General features: G+C 36.8%; 1 protein-coding gene and 1 non-coding gene across 2 annotated transcripts in view; both read right to left on the reverse strand.

Moving 5' to 3' along the window:
* Positions 1-21,995, reverse strand: part of CCDC178 (coiled-coil domain containing 178) — a 179,804-nt gene that overhangs the window by 126,496 nt on the left and 31,313 nt on the right. Inside the window, exons 12-14 of the mRNA XM_074576925.1 lie at positions 11,722-11,905; positions 6,278-6,340; positions 2,912-3,073 (exon numbers count right to left, since the gene is read on the reverse strand). Coding sequence (XP_074433026.1) covers positions 2,912-3,073; positions 6,278-6,340; positions 11,722-11,905 — 409 coding nt within the window. The remainder of the gene's footprint in view (positions 1-2,911; positions 3,074-6,277; positions 6,341-11,721; positions 11,906-21,995) is intronic.
* On the reverse strand, positions 15,409-15,479 carry TRNAG-CCC (transfer RNA glycine (anticodon CCC)). Its single transcript has one exon. It is a non-coding gene; the product is annotated as a tRNA-Gly (tRNA).

Here is a 21,995-nt window from a genome sequence, read left to right on the forward strand (position 1 = left end):
TCTCATTTTTATATTTTTCATTAATCCACTCCGTTATTAATTATGACCTCAGAAAAAAAGGAGTTCTTGTCTATTGTATTAATTTCATTTGCATCATTAGTGTGAGCATCAAATATTAAATGACATAAATTATTATTAATACATGCAATAAGGAAAATTTTACATTAGTAAATATGCTTATATAAATTGTATAATAGTCATATTATTTAAAGTTTTACATTCCATTTAGCCTATATAGCAAATAATGTTAAAATAGGTATTAATATTTCCATCCTGAAACAATAATTTAAACATTTAATCTATTAGAAAGTTCTTCCTTGAAATTACCAGCATCTTTTGCATATCATTCCTATACATATCTGCTTGTGGAAACCCTGTTTCCAAGCTTTTAAAACAGAAGCTAATACACAGCTATACACCATGATGGATAACTTACACCACACCTCTCTAGGTTTCCAGGAAACTAATGATGTGATCTTTGTCACACTGTTTCTACTTAGTTTTAGTTGGGGAAGGGCTAACAACATTAGTCACTGACATTAATGCATTGTTTTGAAAATACTATTAGCTATTAGAGGAATCTTTTTCTTTTTTTCCTTCTAATTTTTCAATTTGACTTATCAAACCCGCATTAAAAATAAACTATCACATAATCCATTGTCTGAACTCAAACAATTCAACATCCTCCATCTCTCCTCCCAAAATGGTGAAGTATTGCTACATGCAGACTATGTCAAGAACCCTCCAAATAGAATAACACTAAAAACCTGGAGAAGACAATCCCCCATGACAAGCTATTTACTAGTAGTCAGATAACGGAACTATGAACCTACAGACTGATTCTGCAACAAAAAACTTCTCACTGAGGCAACAAAAATTCTTATATCTGGGCTTTGGGCAAAAATAAAAAATCCTGTATCTAAACTGAATAGGCTCAGAAGATGTTTATCTTACTTGATTGTAAGTATGTTCCATAACAAGCATATGGCTTATTGAAAACTCCTTGCCTTAATTCTGGACATAAACCATTGACAGCTAGTTTTGTTTCCTATTGATTTGGAAACAAAAATGAAGGAATTTTGCTTTTTCTTTTCTGGCAGCACGGTCCTGTGAAAATGCCCTCCTTTTTCTTACACGTAAGAAATAATTACTTCTTCCACACTGATTACTGTATTTTCAATTCTGGTCCCTAAGACACTTATTTCCTTTGCCAAAAAAAAAAAAAAAAGGAAACTTCAAATACCTTCCCTAGACTGTAAAACTTCCCTAGATTGTAAAACTGCTCGTTACGGTGAACAATGCTTGCCCACCTGTTTATACAGTGTGGGGCAGCTCGCATTTGGAAGGACTTGTTTGCAAGGATTTGCACATATTTCATGGTGGAATACAAAACAAAGGCTTTGAGTGGTACACAAACTTAATTTAAGCATCATGATAGAAGGACAGACCCTAATTTTCGTATTGCTGATTTGTACTATTTCCAGTGTGAAAGCCAAACTCTGTTTCACTCATGATAGAAAACTGAAAACAACTAAAACTTTTCCCACGTTTCGAGTTGTTTTCAAAACCATTTCCCAAAAGAAGAAAAGGAATAAGCACCTGCTCAGGGAAAACAGATACAAAAATGATTAAGCAAAGGTATGGAAATGCTCTTAATTAAAAAAAAAAAAAATAATCTGTGAATAAATTACATTCCAAACAGGTCTGCAAAAGAAAGATCAAATGGTTTTGTTCGAGAGCTTTGCTTCAATATAATGTACAGATATTACATCTTGCACTAAACTACAGTTCAGATTTTGAATATTTCCACATCAGCTCAGAACAATAAGGTCTGCTTCTACAGATGTTTGTTGATGTGGCAGGGGGACCTACAACTATCAGAATCACTTAAGGAAATGATTGTCTACCTACCTAAGGTCTCATGATGCTAGTCAACTTATCCATGTACTATCAGGTATTTTTCAAATGCATCCATCATTGTAATACCTTGCTTTCAAACAGAAATTTATTTAGATAACATTGTCTACTTTGCCCTGTGCTCTCTGTTACAACTGTTGTAGCACTCCATATAATCCAAGCTTTCAAAGATCTAAAATATCACCGTATCTATAACAGGAAAGTTTATTAATGAAAGGAATGTTTCTCAGACATACAAGTTTAGTTAGGATTCCTGTTACTCTTTTGAGCAGGTCTGGACAAAAGGTTACTTCTCTGAAAAATTTCCTGAAGTTTTAACCTCAGGGAAGGTTAACACCACTAGCATACCCTGCAAATATGGAAAGTAGGCTACTAGGTCATCACTGGACAGCTGAAGAAAAATGGCTCTTTGGCCACACTTTCAAGATGATAGGGGGGCCAACCAAAACATGTCATACTATAACAGCAGGAATGCTCTACCAGAAGCAAAAGAAATGCTTGGAAGAGAAGAATGTATCCAATTAGGTCAATTCAGGTAGGTTGAGGAACTGTTTTTAATACAAAAATTTTGTGGTTTTTTTTCTTATTATACAAAACAGACCTTTCATGAGAGGAAGGACAAACATTTTTACCAGTATCATCCGTAAAGCAGGGAAGGAAAGAAGGTCCCCGGCATGCCATGGCTGGGGGCTTATACACTAGTTGCTCTCTTCAGCATATTAAGTAAGCAAAGAAGTACAAGTCGAACGAGCAAGTATTACACAGTCTTCCCTTTTGTAAGAAAACAGACTAAAGAAGTTAAAAGAGACAGAAAGATTTTTATGATACAGATAGCAAAAAAGGTGAAAAAAAAAGGCTGGAATTATATTTTGTTACATTGTATCACAGCACAACTGCACAGCTGCAAAATCCAACTCTTCTGTTTTACCTTATTTTTTTCTAATAATGACAAAAAAAATATGCTAGTGGGTGGTCCAGAATCTACTACTTTTACCTTCTGTTCTTCTTTAAATAGATCTTTATTTCTTTTGAATTTTGTTTCCAGATCAGGTACTTGTCTCTTAATCTCTTCTATCCTCTTCGTATCTTCCTTTCTCTTCTTGAATCTAGCTTTTTGCTTTTCCTCTAGCTCATCATATACTGCTTTAATCCTGGCCTGTTTATTAAAATATGTATAGTATTAGCTTTATGTATAGAATGTGTATAAAATATGTATAGAATATGTATAGAATCCAGCAGAAGTGGAACATAAAAAATGCAAATCTGAAAGAACATTTATATGCTAAAGGAAACACCATAGAATATACCAATAGTTAACAAATACATCATAAGGTGATTCAAAATGTCTTCAAAATGAAGGAGAAGTTGACCATTAAGTCAGCATATTGTCAGAAGCTTTTGAACAGGAAAAGCTGAATAGCCATCAGAACTGGCAAACACAAATACAGCAGAGAAATCGGCAATAAATATTAGGAAATGTAAAAATGACATTAAAGCAGACAATGAATTTACAGTACTACTTAAGCAGACAGAATAAAAGAATTCCATAAAAGGGGAATTAAAATTCTAAATATTAACACCAAGAGTGAAAATCTTTTCTAGTGGGAAACATAATCACCATAGGTATGTTCCTAGATTTTTTAAAAAAAGGAGTGAAAAAAGAGAAGGAAGACACTGCGGAATAAAAAGGAACAAAACCTTTGCGAAATAAATGAACACCCTTCAATACTGGGAAACAGAAGATCCAGCATACATCCACTCCAAACTTCTCCCCTCTGCCCGAAGAAAGAAAGAAAAAGAAAGAGAGAGAAATATTATGACCAGCAGCTGTGTTCTTCAGAATGGGCAGGTCTTACACACACTTACAATTTCTAATATTCAAAATTCATGATCACTTGAACTCCAATACTTATTTATCTGTGTAGCAAAGACTGAATACACAACATGTGATATTGAGACAGATACATATATATATACACACACACACACACACATATATACACAAACAAACACAGGTATGTCCATATATATTTAAAGTGGAATGCAGCTGGCAACATTTTGAATTCCTTTCAGCTGTAGAAGCAGAGTGAAATAAGCAAAGTAGATTATGGGAAAGAGGGCAAGAAATGACAATAGATGTGACTTACTCTTTTCAAAGTATTATGCTAGGTGGTAAATAACTCGTTATTCTAGTTTTAGATCAAAGCCTACAAACATAGTTATCCTTACCAGGAGTGTTTCAAGTAGGAAATGCAGCACAATTTCTGAATTCCAACAGAATGGCACGCTATTAGGATAAGTTATGGATAATGTTCCAGGTGACAACATGGTTGGTAGGTGGAATGGACAAGCTTCTCAGAAAACCACTAACATTTCCAGTTTGCTTTATACTCAGAAAGCATTAGAAGATTCCTTATGGCTACCTCAGAACAGACTCTTCTAAACTCCTATGGACTTTGACAGTCACTAGTTAATCATAGTTTTTGCACTTTCAACACCCTTTAACATCATCATTAAATTTTGTCCTATTAGTAAGAAAAAACCTCTTGACAGCAAGGATATGTATGTTGTCTAACCCAGAGAAATGAAGCTTTGGAAGAAAAATAGAAAAAATAGGTTTACAGAATCACAGAATGGTAGGGGTTGGAAGGGACCTCTGGAGATCATCTAGTCCAACCCCCCTGACAGAGCAGGGTCACCTAGAACAGGCTGCACAGGAACGCGGCCAGGTGGGTTTTTAGTGTCTTCAGGGATGGAGACTCCACCACCTCTCTGGGCAGCCTGTTCCAGTGCTCTGTCACCCACAAAGTAAAGAAGTTCCTCCTCATGTTGAGATGGAACTTTCTATGCTCAAGTTCGTGCCCATTACCTCTTGTCCTGTCGCTGGGCACCACTGAAAAGAGCCTGGCCCCATCCTCCTGACACCCACCCTTTAAGTATTTATAAGCATTGGTAAGATCTCCCCTCAGTTGTTTTTTTCCCAGACTAAAAAGACCCAAGTCCCTCAACCTTTCTTCTTAAGAGAGGTGTTCCAGTCCCCTAATCATCTTGGTAGCCCTTTGCTGTACCCTCTCCAGCAGTTCCCTGTCCCTGTTTAGTTGAAACAGATCTTTAAAACCACCTTAGAATAAGTACAGGGTGCATCTCAAGAACCTCTTCTTCCTGAAGAAACATGGACTACAATGAAAAAAGCAGTTCTGAGCACAGGAAAGCATTCTTTTTGTTTCTGTCTGTAAAAGGAAAGAAGTGGGCTACAGTTGCCACTGAGGATTTTTATCAAGAATCAAGAGAAAGGAAGGAGATTTTTAGTTTCAATGAATAATTGAAAAGGGTCAGTACTGAATACCAAAAAGGGAGGAAGATATTTGGAAGCACCAAATCAAACCTGTCATGCTGTGGCAGTCAGGCCCAGAAATGTATCCTTCAGCCTTCTCTGAAGCAAAGCCTGAGAATCAGTGGGAAGTGTGCATCAACCACAGATGCATGCAATGGAGACCTTGTGCACCACCTGGCTTAGAAGAGGAACATTCAACATTTTGTGCTAATGATGTCTGGGACAAACAGGAACTGCAAGATCTCTCTTAGGACTTGTCTTTCTAGAAATGGGAGATGTAGACACTAGATTCTGCTGTTGAGCTTTTGCACAGTTCAAAGTCAGAGAATAGAAGAAAACAAACTTTGTAACATAAGCAAAACTGAGACTGTGATGGCTCAGAAGCAAATAAAAATGGTTCAGACTTTTCTTAAATAAAAAAAAAAAAAAGAAAAAAATCTCCAAAGGACTTCTGGTCATCACAGTAAATCCAACATTCAATTCTAAAGAAAAATAGGCTTTGACAGCTCTCAGAGTAAATCTCTCCCATATGAGTCCATTGCAAAAGGAGCCAAAGGGGGTTTGTAACTCAAGGATTTGCAGTAAAAGACTGCAATGCCTCCCTCCAGTTTTGGCTATGTTTGGCTACGTTCTTTCAATCAGTATAACATACGGTAAGGGTCTGACAGCAGTTTCTGCAGAAACTGAAGAAAAATACACTAATTCAAATGACAATGTCACTGTGTATATGGATTATTACTACAGTTCTTTTTATCTTTTAAAGCAAATTGGAAATTACTATGAATAACTGGGACACAAATAAAGTGTTTCATTTTTTCACGAGCATTTAAGTTTTCCTAGTTGTTAAACAGCAGGCATCATTATTTAGAAAAACCTTCTTATTATTACTTATTATTACTTGTCTTATTACTTAGCAAAAGCCTTCTATGCGAGTTGTTCATAAGGTACTCAGTTAATTCATAATAGAAAGTAAAAAGAAGATAGAAGAATTTAGATTTGAAGTAAAATGGTTACTGTCATGTTTACCTGAGTCCCTTTCCAAATTCTTTTTTGATCTTGAATTTCTTTTTTAAGATTCCACTCCGAATTCTTAGGAAAAAAAAAAGCCATATACAACAAGTTAATGGACAACAACAATGAAAATTAACATCACAGCAAAGATGAGCACAACTTTCAAATTTTTTCTCAAGTATCACAAAACTGTATTAAAAAAGGAAATTTCAAGAGAGTGTCATGCACAAGAGGTAAATAAATATAGACCATACTACAAGAAAAGTAACAATATTTTCTAGATTTAATGTAATTTATTTTTGGTGGCTTAAAATAATTAAATACATGAAAATGCTGAGCTGGCTTACCTAAATGGATATTGAGCATCAAATATTCAAAATCTAAAAAACTCAGTGCCTTCTATATTTTATATGGTGATACTTTGTCTGTAACTTCTAGTAAAAAAATGAACATGTTTTAGCCTTTTCTTATATGACTGTCCTACTCATATCACTTCTAGGATAAGAATTATATAGCACATTATTATAGTTTGTGCCTTGAATACCTCTAATTTAAAGTATGTCAGATTAGCAGACCACCAAAACTATACCTGATTACAATCTACATCAAGCCCTAATTAAGGCTTTCTGTTTCCTTTATAAGTGAATTTTGGGAGTTGGAAAACTGATTATTTAAGCAAAACTAGGCACAACATGGCCAACCGCAAGTTAAGAAATGGGCTCAATCAATTCTATTATTGAAATGCATTTATTCAAGGTGTTTTATTCACATCCATATCTGCACTTTGGAAGTGCACATGCCATCAGCACTTGGAGAGGGAGATTCCTGCATAAGGTGGTCATAAACATCTCCCAGATGACATACACATAAGAAAATACAAGAACAGGTGCTAAACATCCCCATGTATTCTCAAACTCCAAATCCCAAACATTATTAGGAACTTCAAGGAAATGGAAGCGCCAGAGATCAGTGTTCATTGGAAAACACATCCTTTAATCGATGAGTAAAAGCCTTCTTTTCCAGATGAAAGTTTATACATTTGCTCCCAGGATAACTCCAAGCAAGAACTCCTGCCCATGTCCCATGCCTGCCCTCCCCCTCACATCTCCTTGCCCACATATAGTGTACCTGAATCCAAATTCTGAGTCTATAAGACGAACCATGACACCTGGACTGCGCTCCAAAATGCAGCAACATTTTGAATGACTAGTGATAACGCTTGGTGATTGCATGAATATATTTTTCACTCTACTCAGCAGCCCAAGGATACATTTTAACTGGTGGTTACAGACATACACTTTTTTCTGACACACCAGGGGGTAATTGCTCTCACAGAACATCAGCAGAGACCAGGCAGTCAACTATAAATTGCACCTTCATTTATATGGTAATATTCCAAATTCACCACTATTCAACTGTTGCTTAGGTAGAGAGGTATCTTAGCTTCTGGGCACTCCATTCACATTTTACCTTGCAAATAGCTCTTGCAACTCGTCACCTTCCCCGTGTATGTCCTCATGTGTATATGTATGCTTTAATTGATTACAAACACAATGCTTTTGCTAATTTATGGTAACTAAGACTAAATATAGCGGTGTTAACTTAAAGCTGTTGACAGAATGGTCATTCAGCAAGTGGTAGGAAGGGAGGTATTAATTAACAAGGGCACTGAAGCAACTTGAGTGGTGCTTATCTTATCAGTCTTATCACTGAAGGCAGGACCACTAGCAATGGCTTCATTTAGAAGTTAAGTTGTGCCAACAATAAACCAGAATACCTACAGAATGAAATCTATCTTTAACCATAAATGTATAACTTTGAGATACATTTCTGACTGCCTACATGTCCGGGATTTTAGCACTAACTATAACTTGAGAAGAGAGCTTAAGGAAAACAAAACCAAAAAAATGATGCTGCAGTCAAATTAAAAAATGATGTTTAACAAAAATTAGAAGAGTTTATTAAAAAGTTCATGAGGAACAGTTAAAAGAGTAAAATAAGTGCAAGCCAGATGGAGATTACGTACAGATATCACATTGGAGGCTCAAAGTATATGCAAGCCAATTTTGACAGAAAATTTGAAAATATCAAAAAGAAAATCAATGCCACTAAACAGAAGGGAAGCGATTAGCAGCAATACAAAAAGTTGAAATTATGTTTAAAAAAAGGAAAACAGATAAGATCCTGAACTTTGCCTATTTAAATCTAAAAATACCATCAGGCAAGCTAAATAAGAGTTTTTGGAAAAATCCACAAGGGACATAAAACAAGTCCTTTTCCAAGGACTTTTCCAAGGACATCTGACAGGCAGTCTGCTAGACACAACGTCAGGCCAACAGATGATCAGAAGCACTTAAAGACAGGCTTACCATGAAGCATGCAGAAAACAGAACAGGATTGGGGGAAAAAAATCCAAATTCAAAAACAAATAAAACCTTCCAAACCTTAAGAAGCAAACTCATAGTGTGAATTATTATAAAAAAAAGAATTAGCTGATACATGGAAAAATTGATGCAAAGGAGACGAATCAGCATGACTGGGAAGCAGTGCCTCAAAATCCATTAGTTTTCTGAAGGATTTAAAAAGTATATGGAGAAGAGGTATCTGGGTGATGCAGTCTACTTGGACTCCCAAATGGTATTTGATAAAGTATTACATGAATTAATTTCACATGAGTTAAGGATAAAAGTTCTCACATTCATATATAATGCATTTAAAGACAGAAGACCTACAATAGAAATAAATTACCAGTTTTCATAGTGGCAGTGGGGTCTTGCAAGTATTCATGCTGGATCCTGTGGTTTCCAATTTATTCATAAACAATATGGAAAATGGGGGATTTTGCGGGATGACTTATAAAACCAGCTGGATTTCTTATTTACAGACAAAATTCAATGAAGGTTAATGTATGTTTGTACATTAGGACAAAGTCTTCACTTTAGACAATGCTAGACTCTGAGCTGGCTACTAATCAAACAGGAACGTGATCGTGAAGAATGTAATGCTCCACTGCATTTAAAAGAATAAATTTAATGTTAAGTACTATTAAGAAAGGAACAGAGAATAAAACAGAAGTCATCTTTACACCACTATATATGCCTATGATGTATCTATGTACTGAATACTCTATGCTCTTTCCCCATAACAACAGAACTGGAAAACAGATCTGGATGACAGACACGGGACAGTTTCATTAAACAAGTTAATGGATTAGGAGATTTCAGCTCAAAAACGAGGAAGAATATGACAGAATCCTATAAAGTCACGTCTGACTTGTAGGAAATGAATATGGAATGACTGACCAATACATCTTTGAAAATAAGGACTAGGGCATTGTATGAAGATAGTATGTGATAGGCAGAAAATAAAGAAACAAAGTAATTTTTGACACAAAACATGAGAAAGCTGTCAACGTCCTTGTCACAGAATGCTGTGGATGTCAAAAATCAAAAATGTGACTGTAAAATTCATGGAAGAAAAAATCATCAATTCTAAATTAATTTTTAATAGTTAAAGGGAAAATATAAATTAAGACACCAAAAAAGAAAGGATGTAGGACAGCAAATAAGCAGGGACTTTGCCTGAATTCCTTCTAAAATCCTAATTTCTTAGACAAATATTTAGTATCTCTTAAATACTTAAACCATAAGAACCATAGTAGATTCCCATGATTGTACTGTTGAACATCCATTTGTGTAAATATTTCAGCACACAACACTGAGAATGTGAAGAAAATGGTGCTTGGCAAATTTATACACAATCAAGAAGGAAAAGTCATACAAATTTAGTATTAAAACATATGGCTATAAGCCAGCATAATATATAAAAAAAGACAATTTATAGAACAAAATTACATGGTGCAAATTCAGACATTGCCGGCAATATAAATTTGATCCAAGAGAAGACAACCTGGCACTACGAAAGGCCTTAAAAACACAAAACTGACTCATTCCTCTTCATTGTGAAAACAGATGTAAAGTTCTCCAGCTCATGTTTTACTATTTTTCACCTTGACTATACAAGCTTTTTAACTGCCTCTGTTTTAAATCACATCCAACAACTCCTCTTTCTTTTCAGAAGCAGGAGTCTGGTACTTGGACATACCTTTATCTTCGGCAAGCAGGTAGATGAAAAGGAAGGCAAGGAAGCACGTGGAGTGACTAATATACCAATGTGTATTTTAACCAGGAAAATACTATTAATGTTCTTAATTTTACTGATTACAAGTTTGAAAATCCTAAAGTTATTACAGAAAATAAAACTGTGAAAGTCTTTCCTTCCAGGCAATCTATACTTTACATGTAACAGAAGATCTCTAGCGAAGAATAAGCAAAACGCCATTTATATCTCCCTGGTATTTCATCTCCCTTTAAAATTCCCCATATTATTTTCTTTCCATATTTCTGAATGCTGAATCTTCCACCCTGCAATAACCCTGATCCTAAAAGCTGTATCCATATGTAAAATATTATTCACTAAGAATTATGTAAAGTGGAAAACCAAAAGCCTTGCAAGTCTTGTAAGCCTTCATAGCCAAGGCAAGGCTTCCATATGAGGATAAATTAAAATTTTAATTCTAGATAACTAATGGCATCAAAATGATAATTAAATAATTATTCTAATGTCGTATTTCATTTGCAATGGTTACATTTAGCATCAAATAAACCATACTGATATATGAATTCTTTTAATAATTTAGATACATACAGAATGAGATTATTATTTGTTAGTATTAATTTTAAATCACCTAGGAATAACAAGATCTTTGTATTGCTGAGAATATTTAATGTGTTAACTTTACTTCTTAGCCTGCCATTACCTGTGACCATTTAGTAACCATTTTATTTTCTCTTCAAGAGACTACTGTTATTTGCTATTTTTCAGGTGTTTTAAAGTACACAGTTAAAATCATAAGTTTTAAATTATTGGTTTTTTAGTATTATAGAACCAGAGAATCATAGAATGGTTTGGGTTGGAAGGGACCTTAAAGATCATCTAGTTCCAACCCCCTGCCATGGGCAGGGACATCTCCCACTAGACCAGGCTGCTCAAAGCCCCATCCAGCCTGGCCTTGAACACTTCCAGGGATGGGGCATCCACAGCTTCCCTGGGCAACCTGTTCCAGTGCCTCACCACCCTCACAGTAAAGAATTTCTTCCTGAAATCCAATCTAAATCTCCCCTCTTTCAGTTTGAGGCCATTACCCTGTGTTCTATCATTACACTCCCTGATGAAGAGTCCCTCCTCATCTTTCCTGTAGGCCCCCTTTAGGTACTGAAAGGCTGCTATAAGGTCTCCCTGGAGCCTTCTCTTCTCCAGGCTGAACAACCCCAGCTCTCTCAGCCTGTCCTCATAGCACAGGTGCTCCAGCCCTCTGATCATCAAGGTTGCTCGCTCAGTAATTCTCTGATAAAAAGATCATTATTTTCAATTCTTCCACTCTAAAAACTGAATTATACCTTATAAGAGATTTCTTCTGCAGTTTTGTTTTTTTTTAAGTCATCATACTTTCTTTTTTTTTCATTGTAGGACAATTCAGCATTACAGAGATCTTCATTTAGCCTTTCTATTTGCGTTTCGATCTCACAGATGCTTTTGCAGATAGTTTCAACTTCTGACTCATACACCTTCTTTTTTCTTGAACTGTTGAAACAAAACAGCCAATCTTACATTTCATTTTATAAAGTATATTAATTAAAATAAAAGTAAAACCCATTATTGAATAAGTAAAGCTAAAACATTTTAAAATCAAAAGCAGTATTTTATCATCCTGGTATTTGATGCTGAATACACCAGGCTCTGCCTCAAAACTTTAAAGTCTCTTTATTCATTAGTATAAGCCCTGATAGTTCATTGATATCAAACAATTATATGTATCCATTTTTTTGTTTTCCTATATATCTATACTGTTAACCTGTATCATGGAAATATAGATTGGCTGAGATTGGAAGGAACTTATGAAGATTCTCTGGTCCAAACACCCTGCTCAAGCAAGGCAACCTAGAGATAGGTGCCCAGGACCGCGTCCAGATGGCTTTTCACTATCTCCAAGCATACAGAATCCACAACCTGCAGGGGCAACCTGTGCCGATGCTCAGTCACCCTCACAGTGAAAAAGTGTTTCCTGATGTTCAGAGGGAACCTCTTGTGTTTTGGTTTTTGCCCATTGCCTCTGGTCCTGTCACTAGGCATCACTGAAAAGAATCTGGCTCCGTCCTCTTTGCACATTCCCTTCACGTATTCATATACATTATTAAGATCCCCCTGAGCCTTCTCCAAGCTGAACTGTCCCAGTTCTCTCAGCATTCTCTCAAAGGACAGATGCTGTAGTCCCTTCATCATCTTCATGGCCCTTTGTTGGACTATCTCTAGTATCTCCACATCTATCTTCTACTGGGGAGCCTAGAACTGGAAACAGCACCCCAGGTGTGTCTTCACCAGTGCTGAAGGAAGGGGGAAGGACCACTTTCCTCAACCTGCTGGCAACACTCCTCCTAATGCAGCCCAAGATGCCATTGGCCTTCTTTGCAGAAAAGGTACATTGCTGGCTCATGTTCAACTTGGTGTCCACAAGGACCTCCAGGGCCTTTTCTGCCAAGCTGGTTTCCAGCTGGGTGGCCCCCAGCATACACTGGTGCCTGGTGTTGCTCCTCCCCAGGTGCAGGACTTTGCACTCCTTGTTAAACTTCATGAGGTTCCTTTTGGCCCATTTCTCTAGCCTGTTGAGGTTCTTTTGTTTGGCAGCACGACCCCCCATTGTATCAGCCACCCCCAGTTTGGTGTCATCAGCAAACTTTCTAAGGGTACACTTTGACCCATCATCCAGATCATTAATGAAGACAAACAGGACTAGACCCCAAATTGACCCCTGGGGTAGACTGCTAGTTACTGGCCTCCAACTTGACTTTGTGACACTGATCATCACCCTCTGAGCTTAGCCATTCAGCCAGTTTTCAATCCACCTCACTGTCTGCTCATCCAGCCTGTACATCAACAGCTTCTCTATGTGGATCGTAATGGGAGACAGTGTTGGAAGCCTTACTATAGTCCAGGTAGACAACATCCACTGCTCTCCCCTCATCCACTAAGCCAGTCATTTCACCATGGAAGGATACCAACCTAATCAAGCATGATGTCGCTTTGGTGAATCCATGTGACGACTACTGATGAATTTATTGTCCTTGTGAAATGTGCCTGGAAAATGGTTTCCAGGATTAGCTGCTCCATCACCTTCCCAGGGACTGAGGTGAGGCTGGCTGGCCTGTAGTTCCCTGGGTCCTTCTTGCCTTTCTTGAACATAGAAGTTACATTTGCTTTCCTCCAGTCCTCAGGCACTTCTTCCAGTCACTCAAAGATTACTAAGAGTGGCCTCACAATGAAAACAGCAAGCTCCCTCAGTACTCGTTAGTGCATCCCATCAGGACCCATGGGCTTATGTATGTCCAGTTTGCTTAAATATTCCCTGATCTGATCCTCTTCAACCAAGGGTACTTCTTCTTCACTCTAGTCTTTCCTCCTGGTCTCTGGGACCCGGGATTCCTGAAGGCTGGCTCCTGCTAGTGAAGACTAGAAGCAATGAAGGCATTCAGTACTTCAGCCTTTTCCATGTCCTGTGTCATCAGTTTCCCTATCACATTCAGCAATGGGCCCACATTTTCCATAGTCTTCCTTTTGTGACCTATACACTTACAGAAGCCCTTCTTGTTGCCTTTGATATCTCTTGCCAGATTCAATTCCATTTGGGCTTTGGCTTTCCTAACTTCATTTCTGTCTGCGTGCTCAGACAACTTCACTGTATTCCTCCCAGGTTACCTGTCCCTGCTTCTGCTTTTGATATGCTTCCTTTTGCTGGGAGCTCCTTGGTCATCCATGCAAGCCTCCTGGCATTTTTGCCTGACTCCCTACTCATTGGAATGGACTGCTCCTGAGCTTGGAGGATGTGATCCTTGAATATTGAACAGCTTTCTTGGGCCCCTCTTCCCAATTATAATATAAAACTATCAATTTTTGATAAAGAGAAAGTGGCAAGAACAGCACTTTTATCTGAAAATTTTAAAAATTGGTCACAGAGTCTCAGTTCATCTATCTTACAATAAATGACCATGTCTAGGGTACTTCATGCCAGTGCAGTGGTACAGGTTAGCCATACAGCTGATGAATTCAAATTCCTAAGTATGTTTCTATTTGCAGAATTCTTAGGTCCCATAAAACAATTTTTGTTTATTTGCATACAAACAAACTTTCAGTAGAAGTGAAGTGTTTAGCAGAAATGAACTTAAAATACCATTCGTTTAGACTGTTGGATTACAGTGCAAAACCCAAACTGAATCAAATCCAAAAAACCTACAGATAAGCATTGATACCGCTTTGACTGACAGAATACAACCTCTGTATGAGTATCTGCTGAATTAGAATGATAAACCTAAATGGTATTGTGGGGTATCCCACTTCATTGGGATATCCAACTTCATGGATTTCATTCACCCGCACACATACACTCTGCGCATTCCATTTTCAGTGCATGTGAACTGCTGGTTGCTAAATATACAGCCTTACAGTCAGTAATATTTTCTATGTAGTCGTTGAAAAATCTGTAAGACAGTGCAAGCCCACAGCAATTGAATTTCCCTCCCCAAAATTCAAGAAGTACAAAGAACACAGAAACACAAAGCAAGAAAACAGAAAACATTGCCTATATGTGTCTTGATGACCTCTAGCTAACATGTACCATGTATGTAGTATGTATTAAACTGCCCCTTCTCCATTAAGAGATTGTCCATAACAAGACTAAACTTACTGTGATTCCCAAGCAGTTAACCAACGTGATAGAGATAGAAACTCAGTCCAAATAGAACTGAAACTCATTGTGGTCTTTCCAAAATGCAATATATGACTTAAGGACTTCAGCAATGTTACACACCTGTAAGGCCCTGGTTTAAAGCCATGACTGACTGGTTTATATAAATTGATATACAAGCATTTTTCAAAGATATTGCAGAAGCTATAATAGCCCTACTACCAAACCAGGCTCTACACAGAACACGAAGAACTATCATGCTTTAGCGCTTTGGGGAAGGTCAGGGTGATTTCATTATTTAAAACTTGCAGTGCTGCACCTCTTGCATGGTGCAGCAGTGACCTACCGCTGCACCAGCCGGGAATCGAACCCGGGTCACAAGAATGGGAATCTTGCATGATACCACTACACCACTGGTGCTTCCCTACAACTGCAGAAGAATCAAATCACCATGGGCTTCCCCAGAGTGCTAAGTGCTGCATAGTCAGTTGTTGACTTAGATAGTCCTTAAATACAAAGGATTCCTAGCCCTTTTTTCAGCTGTTGAGACAAAAGAATCTTGCATAGATGTAAAATATCTTGTTCCTTGTGAATTAAAACACAAGAGATTACCAAAATCTGCTGAGATTACCAGAATCTGCTACAAACTTGTTAGGAAAAATACAGCCTACAGTACACACGTGAATGGCCCAAATCTTACCTAGATGATAATGTTGAAAGATGAAGACAAGAAAGAGTTACAGAGATTTTTTGGCTAAAGGGAGGCAATATGAAAGCAGTCATACTCTGGTACTTCCAAATCTAAGACATTTTTTAGTTAGGAGCCAGCTCATTAGACAGTAATAATAGTTCTATTCTTTAGATTTTTGCAGGTCTGCCTCTATCACATACACTGATCACATCCTCCTGCACACCAGTGAGGACAGCAATGAGATAGATACAGACCAACAATACCAATGTGAGTAGTAACCAAGGCTGTGACATAACCATGACTTATGAGAGATATAAGTGTAAACAGATTACCAGTTACAGACAGACTGATGAAGGAGGTCAAGAAACTATTGCTATGAAGAATCAGTGACAAATAAGGAATTTGTGACGGTACAGTATGTGATGACTTTAGACCAAAGACCAAATACTTAGATGGGATCAGAAGCAATTACTCCACCCAGTAAAGAAAGTTTCAAGGATATTCTGACTACTAGATGAAACATTTTCTGTCAGACAGGTGACTCAATTTTGCAAATTCCACATGTAGAAGACTTAGAAATCACATATTTCATGACACATGCAGTTGTGTCAAACCAAGATAGCAGTTCTCCCTAATTAAGCACTTTTAAATACGTCCATATATATCCCATAACATCCTCATATGAACAATACTTACAGTAGACTATGTAGGAAGAAGAATTCTCTACCAGAAACAAATTATCTAAAAACAGTAACACATATTCTAAAACACTAACAAAAGGTCATTGGGCAATTAACTACTCACTTTGCCTAGGGAAGTTTTGAAACAGTCAACACCAGAAACCCTAAAAAATTCACCTGATTGTTTCTTAAAAGGGGTTTAGGTCTAGCTAATCTTCTTTTTTGGAAGGCAATGACTAAATTGTTTCACAAATTAAAAAATTATGACTATAAAAAGACTTAAATTTCAAAACACCAAAGCCAAGAGAGCAATTCATCGAACAGTGCAGAGTGAGCAGATCTGTGCTGAAGCTGGAAAGAAATAAAATGAACCAAACAATGACTATTCCACTCTGATTTCCTTTCATGTGAAGCAAAATTGTTTTGACGCATAAAAGGCTACTCATGACTCTGGAAGTCAAAACACTTTAAGCATGGATGCAAGAGGAACATAAATATTCCAATCAGAAAAGCAAGTGGACTACAGCTGAAGGAAGAACTATGGTCCTTTGGTGCATGGTTCCATACTACACTCCATGTACGGGCGTTGAAAATGTTATCACAGCTTCTGGGGCTTACTCAGGAACTCTGTCCCCATTTGAGAAGCATATTAAATTTTTGATTTTTCTTTCCCTAAGCTTTCACACATTTGGTAAGTATGCGTAGCATGTGGACCTGAGATTTTCTGATCTAATAGTATCTGTAAGATATACTCAGCCTTCGTGGGAAAAGGGTATATATCAGGTCAAATGCACTGGTTTTCCTCAGCTTCTTTCACTCAAGATGCTTAACATACTATGAAGGAAAGGCAACACAGATAGGGGGTGAATGTTCACATGGACAACAAATCCCAAAGTATTCCAGTAATTGGAACTTTTTTCACGACACAAATACTTGTTTGCATAAGCTTTGTATTTTAGATCCTTCTAAGCCCAATCACAAGTTACCTGGATATAGGTTTAGAATTCAAGATCATTTTCACAAAGGCAACACTATTTCTGTATGTCTCTGCAGAGCACTCAATATCAGTGTGTGTGAAGATGCCCTCATCGACGTCATCAATATAATTTGAAGTACACTTCTGATTATTAAAAGGAGGCCCACTTGAATAGGCTCATAGAAGTAACTGAAAGAATATGATATCCATTTTAGAAAATGTAGGAGGTAGAACTGTCTCTCTCTCATATCAAGAAAAAACACAGGAACTTTTTGAAATTGCTAGAAAAGCACAAAAGAGATTTCAGTGCACTGAGGATGGGAAGAGACTACCATGAAGTGAAAATAAGGGAGTCGACTAGCAATCAAAACCCCTTCAAATCTAGTACGAAAATTAATTTTATAACAACATAAAAAACTTTGACCTTTCTGGCCATTTATTCCATTTTGCTAAATACATATTAACAAAGAAATCAATTAGTAAAAAATAAGAAGATCAAACTAGTGAGAAATAATGAGGAACTGGATAGTGAGAAAAAAACAGCCAACAGATAAATGTGCCCCAAGTTCAATGCAAGTGTAAAAAGAGAGCTATGATCTTGACAATGGGAAGATATTGGTAACAAAACTGTTTCAGACAGGTGGGGATAGTGAGATGTCAATGACAAGTCCAACCCTACTTTGAGGATAATTCTGAGCAGCAGTGAAGTTCAGGATAGGTATGGAATCCCTTGGACAGGTTTATTGGGCTTGTCTCAGATGGAGTTAACTTTCTTTATAGCAGCCCGCAGGGTGCTGTGTTTTGGATTAGTGGCTAAAACAGTGTTGGCTGCACACCGGTGTTTTGGCTATTGCTGAAATGTGTTTGCACTTTCTCTTCTTTCCACTTTGCTCCCCTTCTGACAAGAAGTTGGGAAGGGACACAGCCAGGACAGCTGACCTGAACTGCATGCATTATTGCATTGTACAATCATATATCTTTAAAAAGACATGAAATTAGTGTAGTGAAGTTTGAGACATAAGAACCAGAAAAGCTAGAGTCACCATCTGAACATGAAAGTCTGAAACGGAGTACCTTTTTTGTAGCTGCTACATTATGACCCAAAGAAGAAAATTTTTGTCACTTTGTCCAGACTGACAACTGGTTGTAGCTGTCGAAGAAGAAAAGAAGTTTCTCTTTGCTAAAGCAGATTCTTATAAACAAGAGCTGAGAGAAGGGAGTGTACCAAGCAGATGTAAATATCTTTGCATTGTATCCAGGATCCAATTGTTTATCATAAGGTTTTTCTATGTATGACTGAAGCAGTCAGTTTGAAAGAGACAAAAGAGAAAATTAATGATGTCCAGCTACACTTACAAAGATGTTCCTCTTGTTAAAGTATATAAGACAATGAAGGATACAGGTTGCTCATCTTTTTCTTGTTGAAATGCTACCTCTTCCTCTGAAAAGGAAGACAGGTAAAGGTGCAGATGAAACGTTACCTCTGCTAAACAAAACTGAAATGCTCAAGAAAACACTCTGAGAATAAAGACTAAGTAAAGGAATGTCACATCTCATCTTTTTAATTTTTGCATTATGAGATGATGCCCACCAAATGGTTAATGCTTCAAAAGAAGACTGCATATCTCATGGTATAAATCATATGTTTACAGATCAGCGGAAGCAGTTAAGCTTCCATAAGGAGAGAAGAAAAATTATATCTAAAATCTGTTCCCCAGGCTTCAGAAAAGTCATGCAGAAGACATTCTTATTTAGCCAGTAAAGCGGCCTTAACTTAATTGAGAAAGTATATCTTCTTTTCAAAACCACTGAGATATTTGAAACTATCCTCTAAATTATTAGTGTAAGAACACTTCCCCTTCTTATTTAATATGACAGTCACCATAGAAGATAGGTTTGGGGGAGTTTTATGAAATTAGCAGTTCATAACGGGAACATAAAAGTTATGATTGAATCTCCATACCATAGGGTTGTTGGGTAACCAATCTAAAATAAGAATTGTCTTAAGGAAAGGTGAGAGAAAGAAATCAAAATTGTTTAGACAATCCAACACATATTTCCAGTTGACCACTGTATAAGAAACCCTGCCAAAACATAACTAGGACAGAAATACTTTAAAGAAAAGTACTAGCAGTAGGACACAAATTTAGAAGTTCAGTCAGTAAAAATGAACTGGGGGCAGCTGAGCTTTGTTTTTTACCCACCTTGTACAGGAAATGAGACTGCATATGCCCCTAGAATCTCAGGTGAGTATAAAATGCATTTCTTGCGTGCACTGCATGTTCTAAATAGGAAAGATACACAACTAAGCTTTCTATAAGATCATTAGAAGTCAATTCTCTCTCTTCTTGCAGCCTAGTAGGAGGCAGAGAGTCACTCACTTTTTAGTCCTGTTGAAGTAATGTGAGGACTCTGTTAATACACAATTAATCAAAACAAGCACTCCAATTATTAGATTAACATGAGACAATGTGTGGATTTTAAAGAGTCACATTCTGACAGAATATAGCAATTCCATACAATACTGCAATTCTTCCCTAATACAAAAGACCACACAGAAATCACAATGTATTCAGAAAGAAAAATGAAAAATAAAGCATAATTATATCAAGAAAGTTTGTGAGAGGCTAGAAAAGGCTCGGAGTATCAAACTAATGATCTGACATGCAAAATATTTCCAATATATGTCAACAGATTACTGGCAGATCAAATAATTTAAAGGTACCTGAGCAGAATCAAACATCCTGCCTCTCTCATAGCACTTAATGGCAATCCCCTAAAGCGAACTATAGTTATAGCCTTTGTTTATAACATCCCTTACTCAGTCAAGAACTCCAAAAAGATAGAAGGGTATTTTAAAATAAAAAGCGCTACAAACAGCACTTTTCCTTTGTGCTTACATTCAGTAACACACAAGAGGAATGCACACAACTTCTACCTTTTAGCAGGGATTAGCAATTGCTTTCTCCCTTAAGAACTAATGTGTTTCATGGTAGGTCAGTGGTCTTGAAAGTAGAATTGAGAGAGTGTAGGAGTTCTATAAAATATCATTCCAGAAAATCCTTCTAAGAGTTAACTTAAATTATCATAAGAAAGTGATGAACAGAAATCTGGGATTGTATCAGGCTGACTAAGAATCCTGTTTTTCCACTAAAGCAAGATTTAAAAGGTAATTCTTCTGAGTTAGTATTTTTCTTTAAAAAAAATACTTAAAATTGAATTCTATATTGAGCCTCCACTCATTGTTTCCTGGGACTAGACTAAATAGCAGCCTGAAAAGATATTTTCCCTTCGAAGTATATCTTCAGATCATCCTTTACAGACATAAATAGACTGAGCACCTGGAATCCTTTGTTACTAGGAACTTGTCATAACCATTCTCTGGGTCTTAAATCTGAACTTTCAGATGCGTTTCTTGAACTCCTGAACATGTGGAAGGGCAATAATCAGGACACACTCACAACAGTAATTATATACGAAATAGATAATGCTCAAAGGATTTCTAATGTGAACTTGTCCAGCCTTTCTAGGACCCCTGTAAAGTATTAGTGTACAAGATGGTCTCAAGTAATAACACTTCACAAATCCGTTTTCCGAGAACTCCTCTCTCTCTTGATGCTCCGCATTTGCCTATACATGTTTTTACAAATCTGAGTTTCCTCTTTCAGCTTATCAGTTAACACTCCCAACATGGGCAAGATCTCTCTCCATTGTCTGACATGTATGATGAAATAAAAGTTTTAATCCATTAAAAAAGATGTCAATGAAATTGAAAATAATGAATTTGGAGAGCTACAGCACTAATTCTAAAATGTTCTAATAATCCCAATAAGTAGTTCTATCAACATTAGAACTAATGAAGCCTGGTTTCTTACCCATTGTGTGCCATTGTTGATTTGCTTTGGTATTTGCTGATTTACTTTGGTATTTGGTATCTTTTTATCCCCTCCCTTTTTCCACATCTCTTGTATGGAATTTGGGGGGGGCTGGTACAGAATGTCTTCATGCTGACAGGATGTCTGTATTCAACTCAGTCATCAATTTCTACAAAACTTGTAAGAATCTAATTATTTTAAAGAACTTTTTTTTTTTCAGTTGACTTTGCTGAAACCAGACAATAAAATCCAAAGTTACTTACTGGGGGGAAAAAAGAAGACAACCTGTCAGATACATAAAAACAGCATACACCTAGTGTCCAAAGGAAGATGGAATGAAAATTTGATTTTATTTGCTGTTATATTATAAACGCACTGAGAATATTATGAAAAAAATTGTTTGGAGTATAGCTATTTCGAATCAATAAACTGAGGAGCTACAAAAGATGGGTGCATAATGTCTTACAAGAACTCGAAGAAAATAGAGAAAAGCACATTTCAGATTGTATGTTTATAACCATTATATATGAAAACCCCACAAATGAAATTCATAACAGTTTTTACCAAAATGTTTTTGGGACTGAGGTTTCTGTTAACAAAGAGAATTTCAGCATCTTCCTCATTTTGTTGTTCTTAATTATCAAAGTATATATTTTGCCTATTGCAGAATTTTAGTTATTTTCTTTCAAATGAAGGTCAAAAAAGATAGATTAT

The sequence above is a fragment of the Larus michahellis genome, chromosome 2 (assembly GCF_964199755.1).
Source record: "Larus michahellis chromosome 2, bLarMic1.1, whole genome shotgun sequence".
NCBI lineage: Eukaryota > Metazoa > Chordata > Aves > Charadriiformes > Laridae > Larus > Larus michahellis.